The 19,870-nt window shown below is 59.3% G+C and overlaps 1 protein-coding gene across 1 annotated transcript in view; it reads right to left on the bottom strand.

Moving 5' to 3' along the window:
- LOC117643004 (potassium voltage-gated channel subfamily KQT member 1-like) overlaps nucleotides 1–19,870 on the bottom strand; it is a 55,261-nt gene that overhangs the window by 15,380 nt on the left and 20,011 nt on the right. The window contains exons 4-5 of the mRNA XM_034381641.1: nucleotides 7,584–7,674; nucleotides 3,107–3,233 (exon numbers count right to left, since the gene is read on the bottom strand). Of these exons, the coding sequence (XP_034237532.1) occupies nucleotides 3,107–3,233; nucleotides 7,584–7,674 (218 nt within the window). The remainder of the gene's footprint in view (nucleotides 1–3,106; nucleotides 3,234–7,583; nucleotides 7,675–19,870) is intronic.

Below are 19,870 nucleotides of genomic sequence, written 5' to 3'. Positions count from 1 at the left end.
GCCGGCCACACTGGTCATCGCGGCTTTGGGCGGTCCCACCCAACGTCTGTAGACCCTGCGGCCCCTCGCGGGGGGCGTGCCCGCACTGCCGTGCACTGCCGCTGTCTTACCTGGCGGTGGATGAAACGACGGAGCCCAGCAGCCGCCAGGTGCCCCCCGGGGCCGGGTCCACGTGCAGCATGCGCAGGATCTGCAGGAAGCGGATGCCCCGGATGGCGGGACGTGGCGAACACCTGGCCTTTGGAGCCCACGGACAGCCCCCCGATGGAGCCACCACCACATCAGGTCTGCAACGCGGGGGGGGACATAGTATGGGCACCCCCTTCTGGCGTGCGGGGCCGTGAGCGCCCCCAATTTTCCTGGAAGGGGCGTTGGGGCGTTGTTCTTTTCTCCTACCTAAATGTTCGCCTACCTGTCTATTTCGCCTACCTATATTTCGCCTACCTAATAAAAATATTGAATAAAATATTCAAAAAAATATTGCCATTTTTCGCCTACCTATAGTTCGCCTACCTAATAAAAAAATTAAATAAAAATTTCAACAAAAAAACGAAAAAATCGGCGGCAAAAAGTGGAATACGAAAGTCTAAAGGGAGACCCCCCGACAGTTCGGTGTTCTTATGGGAACCGGGCCTTCATCCGACGCTCCCTGCCGCGCAATTGACAGATTAGTGGGTTCGTTTTGGGCGGGCCCACCCGAAGTGCGCGCGTTTCTGTGGTACAGTGAGAGCCAGATTCAGAGGCCTTACCTCAGAGGGGTCACATTGGGTATTTGAACCCGCGACCCCGAGGCCGAGTCTAGTCAACTCCTCTACCCTGACCGCTCAGCCACCGAACCAGCTTGTCGCGGCGATGTCGCAACTCCTCTTGAGCTGCCGTTCGAGAAATCTGGTCCCAAAAAAATGGTACTTTGAGCGGTCTCGAACCGGGACCTGCTGCTTCCCAATCATGCTCTTAACCACTGAGCCACCGGGACGCCATGGCACCCGCCCTGCCTGCGCTGGTACTCAATCTTCTCTGAAAACCCCCCAAGCAATTGGTCGCCGAAAAATTGTGTATACTACCGGTCCCGAACCCGGGCCCTGCTGCTTCCCAATCATGCTCTTAACCACTGAGCCCCCGGGGACGCCATGGCACCCGCCCTGCCTGCGCTGGTACTAAATCTTCTCTGGATATACCCCCCCAAGCAATTGGTCCCCGAAAAAATTGTGTATACTACCGGCCCGAACCCGGGACCTGCTGCTTCCCACATCATGCTCTTACCACTGAGCCACCGGAGCGCCATGGCACCCGCCCTGCCTGCGCTGGTACTCAATCTTCTCTGGATATACCTCCCCGAGCAATTGGTCGCCAAAAAAATTGTGTATACTACCGGTCCCAAACCCCGGAACCTGCCGCTTCCCACATCATGCTTTTAAACCGCTGAGCCACCGGGACGCCATGGCACCCCCCTGCCAGCGCTGGTACTCAATCCTCTCCAAAAAAAACCTCGTCAAAAAGTCGGTTGCCTCTGCCGAAAAATATGGTCATGGTACTAGTCTCGAACCCGAGACCTGCCAGTCAGGAACGCAGCACTCTAACCACTGCGCTACTTGGTTGCTACGCACAGCGCTCACCCCCTCGCCGAAGTTATTATTTCCAGCATCAAGCAAGATGGGGGGCTATTGAAGTTTGGCGCTAGGTAGTGGCGTGCATAGCAACCTGGTAGCGCGTGGTTAGAGTGCTGCGTTCCTGACTGGCAGGTCTCGGGTTCGAGGCTAGTGCCATGAGCATATTTTTCGGCAAAGGGAACCGACTTCTTGACGAGGTCTATCCCGAAAAGGGAAAAAGTACCAGCGCTGGCAAGGGGGTGCCATGGCGTCCCGGTGGCTCAGCGGTTAAGAGCATGATGTGGGGAAACGGGAGGTCCCGGGGTTTGGGACCGGTAGTATACACAATTTTTTCGGCGACCAATTGCTTGGGGAGGTATATCCAGAGAAGATTGAGTACCAGCGCAGGCAGGGCGGGTGCCATGGCGTCCCCGGGGGCTCAGTGGTTAAGAGCATGATGTGGGAAGCAGCAGGTCCCGGGGTTTGGGGGCCGGTAGTATACACAATTTTTTCGGCGACCAATTGCTTGGGGGGGTTTTCCAGAGAAGATTGAGTACCAGCGCAGGCAGGGCGGGTGCCATGGCGTCCGGTGGCCAGTGGTAAGAGCATGATGTGGGAAGCAGCAGGTCCCGGGGTTTGAGACCGCTCAAAGTACCATTTTTTCGGGACCAGATTTCTCGAACGGCAGCTCAAGAGGGGTTGCGACATCGCCGCCGACAAGCTGGTTCGGGGCTGAGCGGTCAGGGTAGAGGAGTGACTAGACTCGGCACTCGGGGGCGCGGGTTCAAATACCCAATGTGACCCCTCTGAGGTAAAGGGCCCCTGAATCTGGACTCTCACTGTACCACAGAAACCGCGCGCACTTCGGGTGGGCCAGCCCAATACGACCCACTAATCTGTCGAATTGCGCGGCGGGAGCGTCGGATGAAGGCCCCGGGTTTCCCCTAAGAACACCGAAGCTGATCGGCGGGTCTCCTTGAGACTTTCGTATTGCCACTTTTTTCCGCCGATTTTTTCGTTTTTTTTTTGAATATTTTTTTTTAAATTTTTTTTTTAGGTAGGCGAACTATAGGTAGGCGAAAAATGGCAATATTTTATTGAATATTTTTATTCAATATTTTTATTAGGTAGGCGAAATATAGGTAGGCGAAATAGACAGGTAGGCGAACATTTAGGTAGGAGAAATGATATAGACTCGCGTTGATGAAGCCAACCCTTTCGAAGCTGGAAAATTTTCCTCCTGAACGCAACTGTCATTGATGATGCTTCTTTCAGTATGGACAAAAGTAGCTCATGTTCACGGGCAACCCAACATAACCCCTCTACACCCGACCAGAACAACCCCGCAGAGGAGCGCCGCCTTTTCATTTTTTCTTTCCACGCGCTGCGTCTGCTCTGCAGCCATGTCCGAGTCAAGATAATTATGCCCCGAAGCTTGGTATGGCGAGCGATTAAAAAATGCAGCGTCTGTCTGCCGGTCGTGTGTGAGTTCGACTCCCCGGACTCTCCGGACTCACCGATGATGCAGATGGGCTTCCGCACGAAGCGCAGACGGCCGCAGAAGCCCATGTACTTGGACCGGCAGCCCGCGGACCACAGCCGCACCAGGTACTCGACGCCGAAGAACATGACGAGCCATATCTCCTGCAACAGACAAAACAGGGCGACGTCAGTGCACAAAGCGCGGGAAAAAACAACTACAGTCAAATTGAACCAAATTGAACCACCACAACAACGCCCCACCCTCTCTCTCTCTCTTTCGTGACGCCGGTCGGTCATTTATGGGGTAATGCGTCGACCCAGATTGACATGCCGCGTGTTTCGCTTACCAGGGGAAGGGAGCCGCGCTAATCTGGCCATCACTGCTCCAAACTATCTGTACAGTGTACACACACACACACACACACAGGCGCAGCGGGAACGACCTGCAAACAACGGGCCGTGCCCTGCTTGGCCCTGCTCGCCTGCCCCGCTGCCCTGGCCGGCTGCCCTGGCCGGCGCCGGGGTCTGGGCCTTCCCCCCACGATGGCGTCGCATGCCGCACGCAGCAGTGTCGCGGCGTGTCGCTGCGTGTCGCCCTGCCGATAACGCGGCGCCACGGAGGAGGCGGTGTAGCCCGCAAGCAGCTCATCACTATCCTTTGGCCCCGTCACTCCGTCGTCCTCGCGTGCAACAGCCGCGACGAAATCTTGGCCAGCGCCGCGAGGTGGGCGGCGCAGTGCGGACCCGCGAAGAAGACGGGTAGCCTAGCCAGACGGGGGCTGACACACTCACACAGTCACACGGACAATCAGTCACCCAAACAACGCACAGACAAACACAAACAGGACATAAATAATAACGGACTGACAGTTAGTCAGAGAGGGACAGAGAGGAGGGGTGGAAAGGCTTAATTTAAATTAAGTTTCCAAGCAACAGCTTGCAGCCGCGCAGCCCCGCAGTCGCAGCGCCGCTACTTTTAAAAATCCATTATAGTTGTAGCATTTTCCTCTGTGTGTGTGTGTGTGTGTGTGCCTAAGGAAAAGGGGAAAGGGGGGGGGCGACAGCGAGGCCGGCTAATTTGGCGAGGCCGACAGGCCGGTCGTGTCGTGCAGGGCAAGGCGCAAGGGGTCGCAAGCGCGCACCCCCCCCCCACACACACACACGCACATAGCTCGGTTACCATTAGTCGTAGGGGTAATTAGGGTGGCCACAGCGCACAGGTGGAGGGCCGGGCCGCCGGGGCGGCAACCCTAGCGGCGCGTCTAAGGCGCCCCCAAAGCGGCGGGGTGGCGGCGGTCGGTGGTGCAACCCGCCGGTTGGCAACCCTAGGCGCCCCGGGAATGCAGTTGGCTTTAATTAACCACCACCCCGTCCCGCGTCCCGCCGCGTCCCGCCGCGTCCCGCCGCGTCCCACCGCGTCCCGCGACACTGCGGCAGTAAACCTCCGCAAGTTCGGCCGCCACGCCGCCACGCAGGCCGATTCCGAACAGGGCTCTCTCTCTCTCTCTCTCTCTCTCTCTCTCTCTCTCTCTCTCTCTCTCTCTCTCTCTCTCTCTCTCTCTCTCTCTCTCTCTCTCTCTGTGACCTGGCCATTTTCGGGGGCGTCCACACCGCGATCCCAATCGACGCCTGCCTGACCCCCTGGCCCTCGCCGCCCTAGTGTCGCGCGTTCGATTCCCGGCCGGATACAGCCACGCCTAAAACGTACACTGGTTCAAGTTGCCCCCCCCCCCCTTTCTTTCTCGTCCCGCGTGCTACCTTGGTACCCACCAGCCCCCCGGCCGACACGAAGCCCTCACCGCGGATCACGCCACCCCCGCCTGATTAGCATCACGCCAAAGAACGTTCTTATTTGATCCCCCTTTTGTTTTGTTTTTGCACTTTTTCTGATTCTTGGCAGCACTTTGCGACGGCTGGTCGCGTGAGCAGGGCGCACTTGCTCCGCCTGCTTCGCTGGAATGGGATATTCCCTTCCTCTCGGGGCGTGGCGGCGTGGCCACCAGGCGGCGCTGCGGGCGGGGCGGGGCGGGGCGGTGTGGATCACGTATCGAGTAACCACGTTCGCCCGAATGCCTCGAACGCAGCGCCACTAATTGGGTTGCCCCCCCCTCCCCAAGGTGCAGCAGACGGAGTGATCCGGCGCGCCAGAGGGCTCGGCTCGTCTGGGCTGGATTAGGGCGAGCAGCTGGGAGCAGGCTGGTGGCATGCTGGCACGGCGGTGCAGGTGGACGCCAGGTCGAGAGGGTTCCAACGAGAACGAGAATTTCCGGAGGTGCCTCCCCGTGTTCGATGAGCCGAGTCTTTCCTGGACACTGTAACGGGTCAGACTGCTGCCGGACAGCTCGCCGGGCCACTTATGGCGTGGTAGTGTCAAAGTGGGCAAAGTTACCGGGAATCCAGATTCGGTTGTCAATTTGTGAACTTGACTATCGCACGGTGCGGAGCACTCGACCAAAAGTTAGCAAGAGGGGTAGCGACACAGAGGGCCACGGCGGGGGGAGGTAATGCCATTATTGTCAGGGAAACACGGATCGCGTGCGCTCGGGCCGCGCGCAGCCGCGCACCACGGGGAAGTACACGGCTGAATTTCAAAGTTGGCTGCCGTGGAGGCGGCAATAATCGCCCTCGGGGTGGCAGCGGACTGATTCCGAGATTTTCTCTCTCTCTCTCTCTCTCTCTCTCTCTCGCACCAAAACGGGACGCCGCATGAGTGCGAGAGAGACAGAGCGACGAAAGCGACTCTCGGAATCAGTCTGGTGCGTGGCTGGCCTGGGCTGGTCTGGGCCGCCTTCCTGGCAAGGTGTCGATTCGAGTCCTTCTGCGGGCTGCAGGTTGCCAGAGACGACCGGTGGAGGCGGTCAAAATCGCGGACGCTTTCCGAGCTACAGAGTCGCTAAGTGGGACTCGAACCGAACGTGTGTGACCCCACCAATGGAATTGCTCTCCGAACGAGGAATCCATTGGTGGGGTCACACGTTCGGTTCGAGTCCTACTTAGCGACACTGGAGCTCAAAACGCGCCTGGAGTTTTGGCTGCCTCCGCCGGTCTTCTGGCCCACTGTGCGGACGCAGTGGCGGCCATGCGGGGCGAATGAGATCCGCCACACTCCAATAACAGTAGCGATTCGTTTTATCGGCGCCCGTTGTTGCTTTTATTCTTTCGCTCAGTAAAACGCTCCGCGCTCGTTGGAAAGTTCCTGTGACACACACACACAGACAGCCTCACCAACACACACAGACATGGAAGGAAACATAACAGAAAACAGTAAAAAATCAACAGAAATGTGACATGCGCGGCAACGCGGCGACGCGGCAACGTGTGCAGGTGGTGGCGAGGGTTTGGGGGGGGGGATGAAACAAAAAGGAAGAGAGGGATTAGCAACCCGTGCTGGCCGCAAGCACCAGACCAGAATAATTGACTCTGTCCATCAGCTGGAGTCGCCCCGCCCCGCCCCGCCCCGCCCCGCCCCGGCATATCGGGCCCGCAGTGGTAATCCCCCGCAGACACAAAGGGCCCAAAGGACTGGCCGGCCCGAGCAGCCGGAGACGAGAAAGTTGGCATCCCGCAGTCCCGCCGTCGAGCAGTCGCGCTGTCGCCAAGAGACAAAACACAAAGCTGCCGACGAGTCTTCACGCCGCCACACTGCCAAGCAATGCCAAGCAATGCCAAGCACTGCACTGTGAGTCCCGCCGCGGAGCAGAGAAGGACACGCACTAAAAACATTTCGGAAATTCCAGGAGACCTTGTAGGAGCCTCGATCGAAAATCAAGCCAACGTGACCACGATCATCTTGTAACGGGCTTCGGGCACTCGTCTTTAAATCGGACTCGAATCCAAAGCATGACTTCTGATAACATGGAGGGAAGAGCGAGCCGCGTGTACGACTGGATCCCAACTCGATTGGAGAATGAGGAGCTCCAAAAGTGGGCAGGCTCTGGCACCCTCTGGCGGGGCCGAGCGGCCGAGCCCCTGCGGTCGGCGGCGTAGGCAGTCCCGCGGCGCACAGTGGCAGAGCGCGGTGCCTACCCGCAGCGCCACAGGCGCTCGGAGCTCCCGGTGCACTGGTCGAACTGAATCGCATTTGTATACGTTTGGGCTGGGGGTTTGAGCGTGTGTCTCTCTCGCACTGACGGGGCGATCCGCAGGGGAGCGAGAGAGACAGAAAGCGCCATGACGTCATTGGCGTGCCGTGCCCCCGTGCCCCCCGTGCCCCCCGTGCCCCCGCTTACCGTTCGAGGCGGGCCACGCTGCGCTTTTCAGAGCACCCCCACCTCCCCCTCGCACACATAATGACGCTGGACCGGCGGGCGGCGCGGCGGGGCGGGGCGGGGCGGGGCGGGGCGGGGCGGGGCCGCGGCCGCAGACGAGCCGTATCTATGGATTCGCACACAGTGGCCGAAGCCGAAAATGAGGACGGGGCAATCATAATCGCCCCGCCACGGCGCCGCCTTCCACCCGTTCAGAGAGCCCGTCCGGCCGGTGGGTGGGCCGGGTGTGGACACTGTAACTCACCATCCAGAAGAGCGTCTCGTTGGCGAAGTCGCTGTACGTGTCTATCGTGGACAGCACACTGAAAATGAGGCAGACGAGCACGAGCAGGAACCTGCAACAGAGAAGGGCAAAGGGCGTGATGAAAAAGCCACCCCAGCAACAGGGTCGTACCACCGCACGCTCTCTATGATTGAACTCCACGACGACGTCGGCACGGAACGCAGCGTCAGGGCGGCGAAAACATTTCAAATCCCGTTGCTGGTCCACCCGGCGGAGCAGCAGCGGCGAGGCCACTTTTTTGACCACCGAGGCAATGAAAGCCGCACGCTGCAGCCGTGTGCTCCTGCCCGTGCGACGAGTAAATACTTAATTAGCTACACGGGGCCCGGCAGGGGGCGGAGGGGGACGCAAGAAAACAGAGAGCTTGGCTAGGGTCGTGTTACACGGTTCGGTCCGCTGCCGGGACGCATGCCTCTTGTGTGCCGGACCCGCTTTCGCGCGCTTTCGCGTGGCAGCCGCGGCGGTTCGAGGAAACCGGCATTCGTCGCGTGCGGCAGCAGAATGCTGTTTGGTACCAGTGGCGCGTCACGCCTTGCGTCATGCGCAGTGTGTCAGCGACAGAAAACCTATTCTTTCCCCTTCGTCCCAAAGCAGAAGCAGCAGCGGCGCCCGAATACTCCTAACGGAGAATGAAAAGAGAGTCGAAAAGGACGCACGCAGGAGCGGAAACGAACAAGGAGGGGGAGGGGGAGAATGGCTGGGAGAAGCGGTGTGGCGGTGGGTCGGAGCAGGCAGACGTGGCGGTGGGGCTTGGTCTCAAGGGCTGCGTGTAAGAGGACGCTAGACGGAGTCAACGAAAAAGACGACGACAGGACAGGGGGAGGGGGAGGGGGCTTCACCGCGGGGCGTCCACAGCAGCTAGCCGGGCACGGCCGGCCCGGCAGGTGCAAACACACAGCAAAGGCGATGCGGACGGAGAACAAGAACGCAAGGACGAGCGGGCCGCTGGCGCTGCAGAGTGGTTTCGTCGCTCTGTCTCTCTCGCACCCTAGCGGGACGAGTGCGAGAGAGACAGAGAGCCACTGTTGGGAATCAGTCTGTAGGCCGACGCGGACCTCGAGGGACGCGGGGGACCGCGACGCTGAGACGCCCTGGAGCGTCTATTCCTGGACTGGAGCGCTATAGCACTGGCTGCCGAAGTCCCAGCAGTCCCACGGCCCCGTGGTAGGCGGCAAAAGGAGAGGCGGTGCCGCGGGGGGCCCGGGTTCGAATCCCCATCACTGCGATCCCTGCGCGCAGCGACGCGTTATGAAAACGTCGGTGGGGTGGGGCCGCTGGGGCGCCCTGGGAGCGCCGGCTGTCTTTGCACGTGCTGCACTCTGCTTCACCGCACTCGGCAGCACGTCGTGCAGCACGTCGTGCAGCCAACAAGAAGGCCCTCCTCTCCATCGGGGATTACGTCGGCCGCCCTCCCCCGAGTTTCCCTCCGCGGCCACGCGACGCCGCCCAAGGAGCGGGCACGGCGATTGAAAGTAGATCGGTGTGCGGGTGCCTGCGGCCTGCGCCTCCACTGGGGAGCTGGGCCGGGCTGGGCACGCCAGGGCGCGGCGCACAGTGGGCCAGAAGACCAGTGGAGGCGGCAAAAATTCTTGACGCATTTTGAGCTCTCTGATGTCTCTGATGCCTCGTGCGCCTCACGCCGTCAGGCATTTATTAATCTCGTGAAAAGATGTTTCTGAGCGAACTCTATCCCTTTAATTAATCTCCCGGCTAGTCCCCCTCCCCCTTTCCAACCTCCTTGCCGTCCTACCCGAACTACTCCACGGCCTGCCGGAGGCGCCGCCGGGCTGCGGCGGCCCCGCCGTGACAGCTCAGCTATATCCCTGCAAGCACCCCGCCGCACCCCGCCGCACCCCGCCGCACCCCGCCCACCCGCCCACCCCGTAATCGCATTTCGATAGCATCGCCGGCCGGCATTAGCCCCCCCCCTCCCCTTGCGAGCCAGGTGAGGTTAGCAGTGGCGCACCAGGCCATGGCCGCTGGGGCGTGGAGGCCGTGGGGCCGCTGGGCCGTTCGGCCATCGCGTCCGTGCCCCGTTTGAGATGAGCGATAGGATCATCAACCCCCCCCCCCTCGGTGCCTCGCCTCGCGTGACCGAACGGCAACACATCAGCGGCTGGACAACGACGAGGTGCAAGGCTCGGCCTGCAGCCACCCCAAGTGCTGTCGTCGCTCCGTCTCTGTCGCACTCATGGCGCGTGCCGTGGAGGCGAGAGAGAGAGAGAGAGCGACGAAAACGACTTTTGGGATCCGTCGGGAGAAACAGGCTCGGTAGACAGAGACGGACATCGGGACGTTGTACTGTGCGCGTTCGGAGCGTTCGGAGTTTCGGGGGGCACGAGGAAAAGGGAGGGGAGGGTGGTGGGCGCAGGGGGATCGGGGCAGTGGCGGGGGAGGGGGGGGGCGGCCCACCGACGAGCCAGCCAGGCCCAGCCGGGCCAGGGCAGGCCAGTGTGTATGGAATGCCTGGAATGAAGTGCGGCCCGGAATAGGGGTCGGCGAGCAGTAAAATTGTGGAGGGGGGAGGGGGTGGGCGTCTGGGGGCGTCTCAGGCAGGGGGAGGCCAATGCTCATCCACTGCCAACGGCCAAAGGCGGCCAAAGGCGCGCTAGAAGGGACGCCAGTCAGTCAGCGCGTTCGAAGGGTCGACAACCCGGATGATACTCTGTAGGCGGGCCAAACACGAAATAATGCGATATTCTGGCAAAATAATCCAAGTACATTACTTTAAAAATTCTCATTCGACGAACCTTAATTAAAGCAGATGATCCATCGGGATTCACAACTGCTGTGATAGCCGAGAGGTTAGAGACGTGGGATCGAGTTACCGCAGGCCGGCGTTCGAATACCAGCGTCACAAAAGTTTTTTCGACTTGCTATCCTAAGGGTGGTGGTTCGAGGCCATGAGAGCGGAGCCGTGTGCAACAGGCCCACATGCCGGAGGTTCGACTCCTAACAAATATTTCCATTTAATTTTACTGCCTCACCCAGTGCGGTTCAAACCCGTAAACGTGAGCCCGCTCCGAGCATGGGACGTGGTGGTCCAGGGAGTAGAGGCGTCGGTTCTCAGTGCTAGGGTCGGCGGTTCGACTCCCCCAACTTCTTGCGAAATTTTGACCGGGTCGGTCGAGTCCTGTTGCGTCAAGAACCCACCTCACGCCGATCCCCTCATCATGGGCCGTGGTGGCCGAGAGCGTAAAGTCGTGTGGTCCCGATGGCGGGGTCCGGGGATCGAATCCCATCATTTCATTACATTTTTCGACCGCCTTCCTCCCAGTGCAACTCAAACCCGTCGTCCAACACGCTGCCAGACGTACAAGCGTGATAGCGTAGTGGTCAGAGTCACATTCACCTGGCCACTCCGCTGTGGGTGTCTAAAAAGCAATCCGCTTCGGCGGGTTGGCCTCGGCACTGGAGCGATGGCGTATTTGATCCATCAATCCAGACCACCCGGTGTGTGGTTGCGGGTGGTGCCTCCTTGACTTGTCGGGGAGGCGATGATAAGTCCTTTGAAGCTGGCCTAAAACGCTGTATGTTCGGTACGGGAGCGCCGGACAGTGGGGGTACCATGGGGTACACAACCAACCCTACGAAAACAAGAAGCTCCCACCAAACCTCTTCTCTGTCTGAGTCTCTCTCTGTCTCTCTGTCGTCTCACTCTACGTCCCGCCCCTCTAAGAGCTTCGTACTGGGTGCTCTCACCCAGCTGCCTGAGCTTTGGGGTCCTACTGGGTCCCCCGGCGAACGCTTAGAGTCGCTGACGGGATTAACCCCAGGTACCTGATAGCACCGGTTCCCATCCCGAACACCGAAGTAAAGCAGGAGGCCTCCCCATTAAGACTGGGGAGGGGGTGTAGAGTTCAAATTTTTTCTTTTCCCTTTCAAATTTGTCGGTTAATACTCGTTTTGTTTCCTTATACGGGGTAGTATGCGGGCTCATTCCAAAGATAGTAATTAAAATAGTGTATGAAACAAAATATATAGACCCGAGCGGGGTGGCCGGTGTTGGTACTAGCCGTGCCGAGCTGTGGCCTGCACCGCCCGCCGCCGAGCCCGAGCTGGCCCGATGAGTGCCCCGGGCCGGGCCGAATCGGGAGGTATTGTTGCGCGATATTCCGCGCCGTGGCAGGCGGGGAGGGATTGCCAATGTTGTGCGCAGGCCGTCGCGAGCGAGGAGGGGGTGTCACTGTTTACGCCCGGTGCCGCTGGCACTGTACCGAGGAGAGATTGTCGAATTCCGCGCAGGCTGCGCCTCATTGCCAGACACACGCACCAGCCCGCCCCGGCAGCCAGCCCCTATTATATTGTTTAGGATACGCGCTTCGTTTCTGGACTAGAGAGTAAAAGCACGCTGACACCTTCATGTGTATAGTAGTTTTAAGTATGTTTCAAGTGTGAAGGTATCATCTGCTAAAAAAAAGCTTCATTAATCTCAAAAGTGTTTTACTTTGCCCCCACTTTGATCTGGAATCATGCTGGGACCAGGCAGGCCTCAGTGTTCGTGGCCACCAGCACCACCCGTTGCGCCTTCTCCATCACACTGCGAAGGGGGACACCCTCCCCGTTGTTCGAAAGGGTACGCAGAGCAGCGTGGAGAGGGCGGAGCAAGGAGGAGAGAGGCGGGTGAGTCCTTGAGCGATCTTCACGCCCAGGCTGGAGCGGGCTGGAGCGGGCTGGAGCGGGCCTGAAGCACGGCCCACATCGGGACGGCCGAGCCAGCGGGCCGTGTCGCCGTGACGCGCCAGGTAGAGGCCCAGAAGGGCCCCGAGTTGGCACAGGGATCGGGCCGCCCAGGCCGCCCGCGCCACCCCGCCTCGGGAACCCCACCGCTGAGCCCCGCCCGACGACCCCACGTGGGGCCACGGGAAGAAAGGAAAACACTGAGTTTCGGATGAGTGGGTGATCACAGGCTGGGCCGGGCTGGGCCGGGCTGGGCCCCGCAGCCGCGGTGGCGCGGTGGGGCTCACCGGGGTGCAGCGCTGTTTCAATTTGGCCCGCGTAAGCCTCGCTCCGCCACATTCTGCCCCGCCCCGCCCCGCCCCGCCCCGCCCGGCCGCTGAAACCCATTAGTTTCCCTGCGGTGTCGTCTGCTCTACCGGCATCAAATTAATAACTGGCCATAATATGGCGCAAAACCAGGTTTGCGTCCCGACGGCACGATTCGCTGCCGTGACAATGAGAAGCCATCGGCTCCGCCGAGTCTCCTCGTAGCCCCTACCGTCAACTACCCCCCCCCCCCCCCCCCGCCCCGCCCGGAAGGCGACTCCTCCGCCGGTGCACGTGCCCCTTCCCAGGCCCTTAATGCGACCCGCTCGCCGAATTTTATTAAATTGGTTCGGCGCCGCTCGGCCCGGCCAACCCTTAGGGCCCAGCAAGGGCGGGCCGGCCAGAGGGCCGGCAGCAGGGCCTCGCTCACGCTGGAGCAGGAGGCCGAGAAGCAGGACACGCTGCCTGTCCGCACGGCCGCGCACGCCCAGCACGCAGGCCAAAGCGTAAAGCACACATACCGGGCTGGACCGCGCGGGCATGGGAAATAGGCCGTTTGAGTGTGTGTGTGTGAGTGTGTGTGCGTGTGTGCGTATGAGAGAGTGTGTGGGAGTGGGGGAAAGCAGAGGTTGGATTCGCGCGAAGGCAGTCACAGGAGTGGGCTTGGCTCGGAGCCTGCGGGATGGTTCCGTACCTTTGAAACGTTTCTGACTCCCTCGTGCCCCCACGGCACGCCCCACGAGTGCGAGAGAGAGCGACTGCGCCCGCTGGCCGGCCCGTAAGTGCCTCCGATTGGCGGGCGCTTCGAACGCGCTAAACGCCCTTCATTATGCAGGCTGCTCCTCGAAGTGGCCAACGAGCAGGCGCCGACTCCCCCGTGAGTGCGAGAGAGACAAAGCAGCCTGCGCGAGACTGCGTGGGAGAGAGAGGCGCGCGAGACGCGGCGCCGTCGTCGTGATGCGTGCGCGAGGTGGTCCCGCCATCCCGCCACCGAGGCCGCGATCAACTACTGCAGCGCCACCGCGCGGTGGTGGCCGCCACCAGCCGCCGCTGTCGGCAATCGCGTGCCATGCCGCCACATGGGCCGTCCAGGCCTTCTGGGCCTGCTGGGCCTGCTGGGAATAATGCCTTGGGAGTGGCCCGGGGGCCGGGGCTCGGGGCCCGGGGCCCGCGGGCGCACTGTGTTCGGCGTGGGCACCACAACCAGCGCCGGTGCCGCCACCACCACAACCAGCACCACCCACCACCACCACCACCGTGAAACGCCTGAAACTGTGTTCCCGCTATCCTGCACCCATTTTTCGGCCCCCATTTTGCAACTTTTGCTGCAGTGCTGCCGTGACAAAGTCGCGCCGCAGGTGTCGCGTAAAAGTCGGGTCTCAAAAAAGACACGGACAAAACTCGAGACAAAAAACGCCGACTGTGTCGACCGCGTCTCTCTACCTCCGCGGTGGCAGCGTGAAGCCGCGTTGCATCTGGGACTGCTCGAGTCAAGGCCAGCACCGATGCTTATCCCATCGTCGGCAGGCGAGTTTGGACCCGCGCGCTGCTCCCAGTGACACGTGCAGGTCGCGGGCCAGAATGCGCTAGAGCGAAACTTGTCCCTGGCTCACTTTCAACTTGCAACATTTATCGGGTTCTGTGCAGCCGTGTTGTCTGGCTGACAGTGTGCTCCGCCGCTGTATTCGCGCTTCACAACGCAAACAAGCAACCCACGCGAGCAGGTTTAATAATTAGCAGGATCTTTGCGTGAATGAAGAACGACTGCAAATGATGGAACGGACAGGCACGAATGAATGGAGAACCGAACAAACGAGTGTATGAAAAACAAATGGCCGGCCGAAACAAATAAACGGAAATGCTGAAACTGGATAGAAACGCGGATAGAATATCAAACGAACTCCTAATGACCGAATATGCGCGGGTCTGCTAATGGAACGTACCCCCAGAAGCAATGAATAAAAGCTGCGCGCTCGGCGATCCGCGCCCCGAAAGCAGCCCACACAGTGCAGGCGGCGGACGCATGTCACAAGTGCTGTCAGTTACTCCGAGGGTTATCCCCCCTCCTCCTCTATGCCGGCGCGCACCGTATGTTATCCGCACCCACACTGTCGCGGGGCCGAAACCTCACACGGGTTCGTTACCGCGTCGGTGAGTAAACAGGTAAACACGCGGCGACTTATTTGTACACACGGTGCGCCAATTTGTGTCTGCGGGGGGCATCGCAACCCGACGACCAATCATGGGACCCGCTTTCGGCAGGAAGTCTGGCAAGCGGCCAATGAGGGGCCTCCTTTTTGGCGGGGCATTTGAAAACATCCAAAATGAGCGCATCTTCCGGGTGGTGATTCCGGAACGGCCGGCTGCGATTGGCCGTCGGCTGAGGCGCATTTTGACGTGACAATACTTGCGGCCTCAAGCCTTCGCGTGCGGCCATACGCCGGCCGCCCATCTCCCAAAAAAAAACCCTTTTTATTCATACAGGGGCTTTGCCACGCGTGAGTCCCGCATGCATAAAACATGCACGGCGAACGCATCCTGGTCGCCCCACCGCCCTGTCACTGCCAAGCAGGCTGCCGAGCGGTCCCCAAGAGTCGTTCTCTGTCGCACTCACGGGGCGCACCGGAGGGGCGCGAGACAGACAGGGCGACGAAACGACTTTTCGGAACGACTGTGCCGCCCGCTCCGCGCTCCGCTCGCCGGCCTCTCTCCATGGTAAGTGGTCGTGTTTGTGATGTCTGCCACCGCCGCGCACCGCGACCCCTGACTTACCCCGCGGCGGGGTCCCCGGTGCGGTGCGGGGCGGGGCTCAGGTGTCATGTCTCCGCGCGCTGTGCGGCATTCAGGGGGCAGGGCAGGGGCAGGGGGGGGGGCAAAGCCTGCCCGGCCTGCCGCAATGCAGAAGGGGCGGCGATACTGCGCCTTTATTTCGCGCGTTCGCCCTGAAATTGGAACCCCGGTCGGCGAAACAAGGGAATCTAATCAATTTTAGAATGGATCTTGCGGCGAATGCAATGCGAGGCGGCCTCTTTGAAACGCCCTCCCTGCGACCTTCAGCGAGTGCTGCAGCGTATCCCTTTTCAGCGAACTTGCACACAGACCGCGGTGTGATAATGTCGAGGGGCAGCACCTGTTTCTGACGCGGGGGCTGGGCGGTATGTGCGGCCCACACGCCCTTCCACGCATCATCAGTATCGTGAGCTGTCCGCATGGTTTGCATGTCATTGTTACAATCCATCAAATGATACAAAATGAGCGAAAAACAGGCGCAAAAACAGCTACGGAACTGAGGACCACCGTGGCTCGTTGACTTCATCACCAGCAACGCGAAGAATCCGCACGGCAAACAGTTCCTTAGGCCACGTGTTGACCGAAACAACAGCAACAACAAAAACAATGAAAGCAGGAACGGTGCAGGGCCGCCCGCCAGGCCGCCCGCCGGGCCCTCCCTGAATTGTCCGTGCGATTTCATTAGGGCCGACAAAAAATGCCGAGTGGAACTTTTCTTTTCAGGCTAGGTGCGGCCCCATGGGAGACCCGTCAAGGCGAGGTAATTTCTGGACGCGAATTGCTTGAGCCCTCCCACTCTCAAATATGTAGTAGTTCTCAAATCGAGCACACGAAAGCATCACTCGATTCCTCGGGCAGTGCCGCGGCGCCTTCGTGTCTTCGATTGGAGTCTAATTGGATGTTGGCAAAACAGACCTGCAACCTGCAGCACGCACAGGGGATGCCGAGGCGAGGGCAAGGGGCAACGTAATCAGGCCAGTGAAAGTGATAAGACGAGTGACGCGTCGTGGAGGCCGAAGGCCGAAGGCCCAGTCCGGTCGATACATTATCGACAAAGGCAAGAAAGGGTGGGCCGGGCAGACGCCTCTTTCATGTCGCTGTCATCAAGGGCAGTCGGGACGCGGAGCGACGAAGGGACACGAAAAAGACGGGCTTTTCAAGATGTCTCGGAGACTGACATCGGTGTGGTGGACTGAAGGTGAGTCGGATCACAGAGTCGCGAGGGTGTGGTGCTGGACCCGTCAGAGGCAGCCTCACGTCTCAGAAAATGAGAGTCCCAATGGCAAAACGAGAATATACGGGCCCGAGGACGGGCCAAAGCAACATGCCAACGCATGTTTGTGGTTCTGATGTAAACCTGGATGTGTTTGGCCAAAATTTCAAGAAAGGATTTTTGTTGTTTTTTTTTCAGTGCTAGCTCAGGAAAAGTCGAGGCTTGACAGAGCAGCGGTCAAACTTACTTTCCTCTCCAACGGCGCAGCGTCCTCGCTGTCAACGGAACGGCCGGGGCCGTCGCTTTTCGGTGGAACAGGCAGGCCAGTGGACTGATTCCGGGGGTTCTTTTCGTTGCTCTGTGTCCCTCACACCTATAGCAACCGCTCCACGAGTGCGAGAGAGACAAAGTCACTAAAGCGACCCTCAGTCGGCGTCGGCTGCTCCTTCGAGGTATCGCTCAATATGATGCTAAGCCGGCCAGGTGGGGTGCGGGGAGCGGGCCGGGAGAGGGCCACGGGGACCACTGGGGGCGCTTTGGGAACCGTGCAGTGTTTTATGCCCGACCGGTCGGCCTGAGCCGGGCAGCCGGGCCAGCAGGGGGAGGTCCATAAATCAGCAGGGATTTCTCGGTATGCCTCACCTTGGGGACAAATGGGTAAAGTCGGACTCACTTCGCATTCCTTCCATCCATCGTACAGCCGTGCGGTTTCAGTGAAGAATAAGGTAGGGCAGTGGTTCTCAACCTTAGGGTCGCGACCCCAAGTGGGGTCGCGAAAAAATTTTAAGGGGTCGCGGCGAGGTAGCTGGGGTCGTGTTTTGGGCCGATTTTAAGCAGCCACTGCGTCTGATCCGAGGCGGGCATTTTGCTCCCTCAACGGACAATTATTCTTTGAACCTTCCTTCAGCATGCCTTTGTTACGGAGTGTGATTATCAGTCTTAGTTTGGGAGCAGTATTGTCTCAAAGTTTACCAAAACGGTCAGAAATGTCTTTGAAAAATAGTGTTTTGGGCCGATTTTAAGCAGCCACTGCGTCTGACCCGAGGCGGTATTTCGTCCTCCTTCAACGGGCAATTGGTCTTTGGACCTTCCTTTAGCATGCCTTTGTTACGGAGTGTGATTATCGGTCTTAGTTTCGGAGCAGTATTGTCTCAAAGTTGGCCGAAACGCTCAGAAATGTCTTTGAAAGACCGTTGTGACTGCGTTTTGGCCAACTTTGAGACAATACTGCTCCCAAACTAAGACTGATAATCGCATTCCGTAACAGAGGCATGCTAAAGGAAGGTCCAAAGAACAATTGCCCGTTGAGGGAGCAAAATGCCCGGCTCGGATCAGACGCAGTGGCTGCTTAAAATCGACCCAAAACATGATTTTTCAAAGACATTTCTGAGCGTTTTGGCCAACTTTGAGACAATACTGCTCCCAAACTAAGACTGATAATTGCACTCCGTAACAAAGGCATGCTAAAGGAAGGTCCAAAGACCAACTGCCCGTTGAGGGAGCAAAATGCCCGCCTCGGATCAGACGCAGTGGCTGCTTAAAATCGGCCCAAAACACGATTTTTCAAAGACACTGCTGACCGTTTCGGCCAACTTTGAGACAATACTGCTCCCAAACTAAGACTGATAATCGCACTCCGTAACAGAGGCATGCTAAAGGAAGGTCCAAAGACCAACTGCCCGTTGAGGGAGCAAAATGCCCGCCTCGGATCAGACGCTGTGGCTGCTTAAAATCAGCCCAAAACACGATTTTTCATAGACATTTCTGAGCGTTTTGGCCAACTTTGAGACAATACTGCTCCCAAACTAAGACTGATAATTGCACTCCGTAACAAAGGCATGCTAAAGGAAGGTCCAAAGACCAGTTTCCCGTTGAGGGAGCAAAATGCCCGCCTCGGATCAGACGCCGTGGCATGTTAAAGGAGGGGTCCCGTGGAGTCACGAAATTTTTCCTGGGGGTCGCGGAAATTTTTGGCTTCAAATTTGGGGTCGCGAGACGAGAAAGGTTGAGAACCGCTGAGGTAGGGGCTACTTTGGTACGGCGTGAGTTTTATGATATCTCATCTTTTCCAGAAAACAGGTCCGTTTTTACCCACCGATGCGAAGTAGGTAGGTGACTGCCTTTGGCTGAGTTGAATCCCCGTGGCTCAGACAGGGCATGCAAGAATAGGTTCCAAGATGGCGCACGCCACAGTGGGGGTTCCTTACTACTCAGGCTCAAATCAACATTTAGGAACGGCGCTTCGGTTCAGCAGCACCTCGTGCGCTTGCCGGTCGACGCTACAGGCTTCAACCAAACTGGATTTCCATCCTGCGACGCCGTTCGTCAAACTCCCGCGGAGCCCGAAGCGCGAGGCGAGAAGGAAGGGCAACCAATACCAACGAGATTGTCTCCGAGGGCAGGTGGCTGGTGGGCTGGCGCAAGGCACACATGAAAGCCAAGTGCTTGCAATAACGCCGCCCCACCTCGCCCCGCCTTTGTGACTCGCCCTAACCCACCAAGGCCGCGCCGAGGGACGCCCCCGAGCACTCCAAAGGTACCCCTCGTGCATAATTAAACCGATAAAATTAACGGGCTGTGAAGCAGCGCCGCCACGCCCGCCTCAAAGTAGTGCTCGAACCACACTCGTACGGCGCGCCTCGCTTGGTCACGCTTAGTGTCATGCGTGCGTGTGGGTGGGTGTAATGAGAACGCGCGGACGATGTGGAACCGGAATGCCCGTCGCCACACCATGAGTGCACGTGCGCACTGAGCTGTGACGCAGTGTGTGCCTTCTCGTCTTCCGCACCCAGCAACAGGTCCGCCAGGCATTTCGAACGCCGTGCCGCCAACCGTACCCTTTGCAGGCCGACCCTTTGAAAGGGTCGTGCGGGGCAGCGGTGGTGCAGGGCCCCCAAAGGACCAGCCGCAGCAGGGCCTGCGCTTGGTGTGGCGCTGGAGCTGGATTATCACCAGCAGGGTCCCAGGCCCAGAGGCAGCGGGAAAACTTCCAATGACGGCACAAACCTGCCTGTTTGAGGTTTGCGATCACGGTCCAATATGCCACAGTGTGGTCACACGGCAACTCGCCAAGTCAACACGCTACCTCCAGCCGTGACGTCATCGCCCAATCAGGATGTTGCCCCACCCGAGGGCATATTGACTCGGGCAGTCCGACTATGTGCGGAACGTGACGAGGGCGGCGTGCACCAGTGCCAGACCAACAGGAACTAACACGCGCCGTAATGCGACTGACCCGGGTTCGAATCCCGCCGCCACC

This window comes from Thrips palmi, unplaced genomic scaffold (genome assembly GCF_012932325.1).
Source record: "Thrips palmi isolate BJ-2018 unplaced genomic scaffold, TpBJ-2018v1 HiC_scaffold_16, whole genome shotgun sequence".
Taxonomy (NCBI): domain Eukaryota; kingdom Metazoa; phylum Arthropoda; class Insecta; order Thysanoptera; family Thripidae; genus Thrips; species Thrips palmi.
This window is presented reverse-complemented; position numbering and strand designations above follow the sequence as displayed.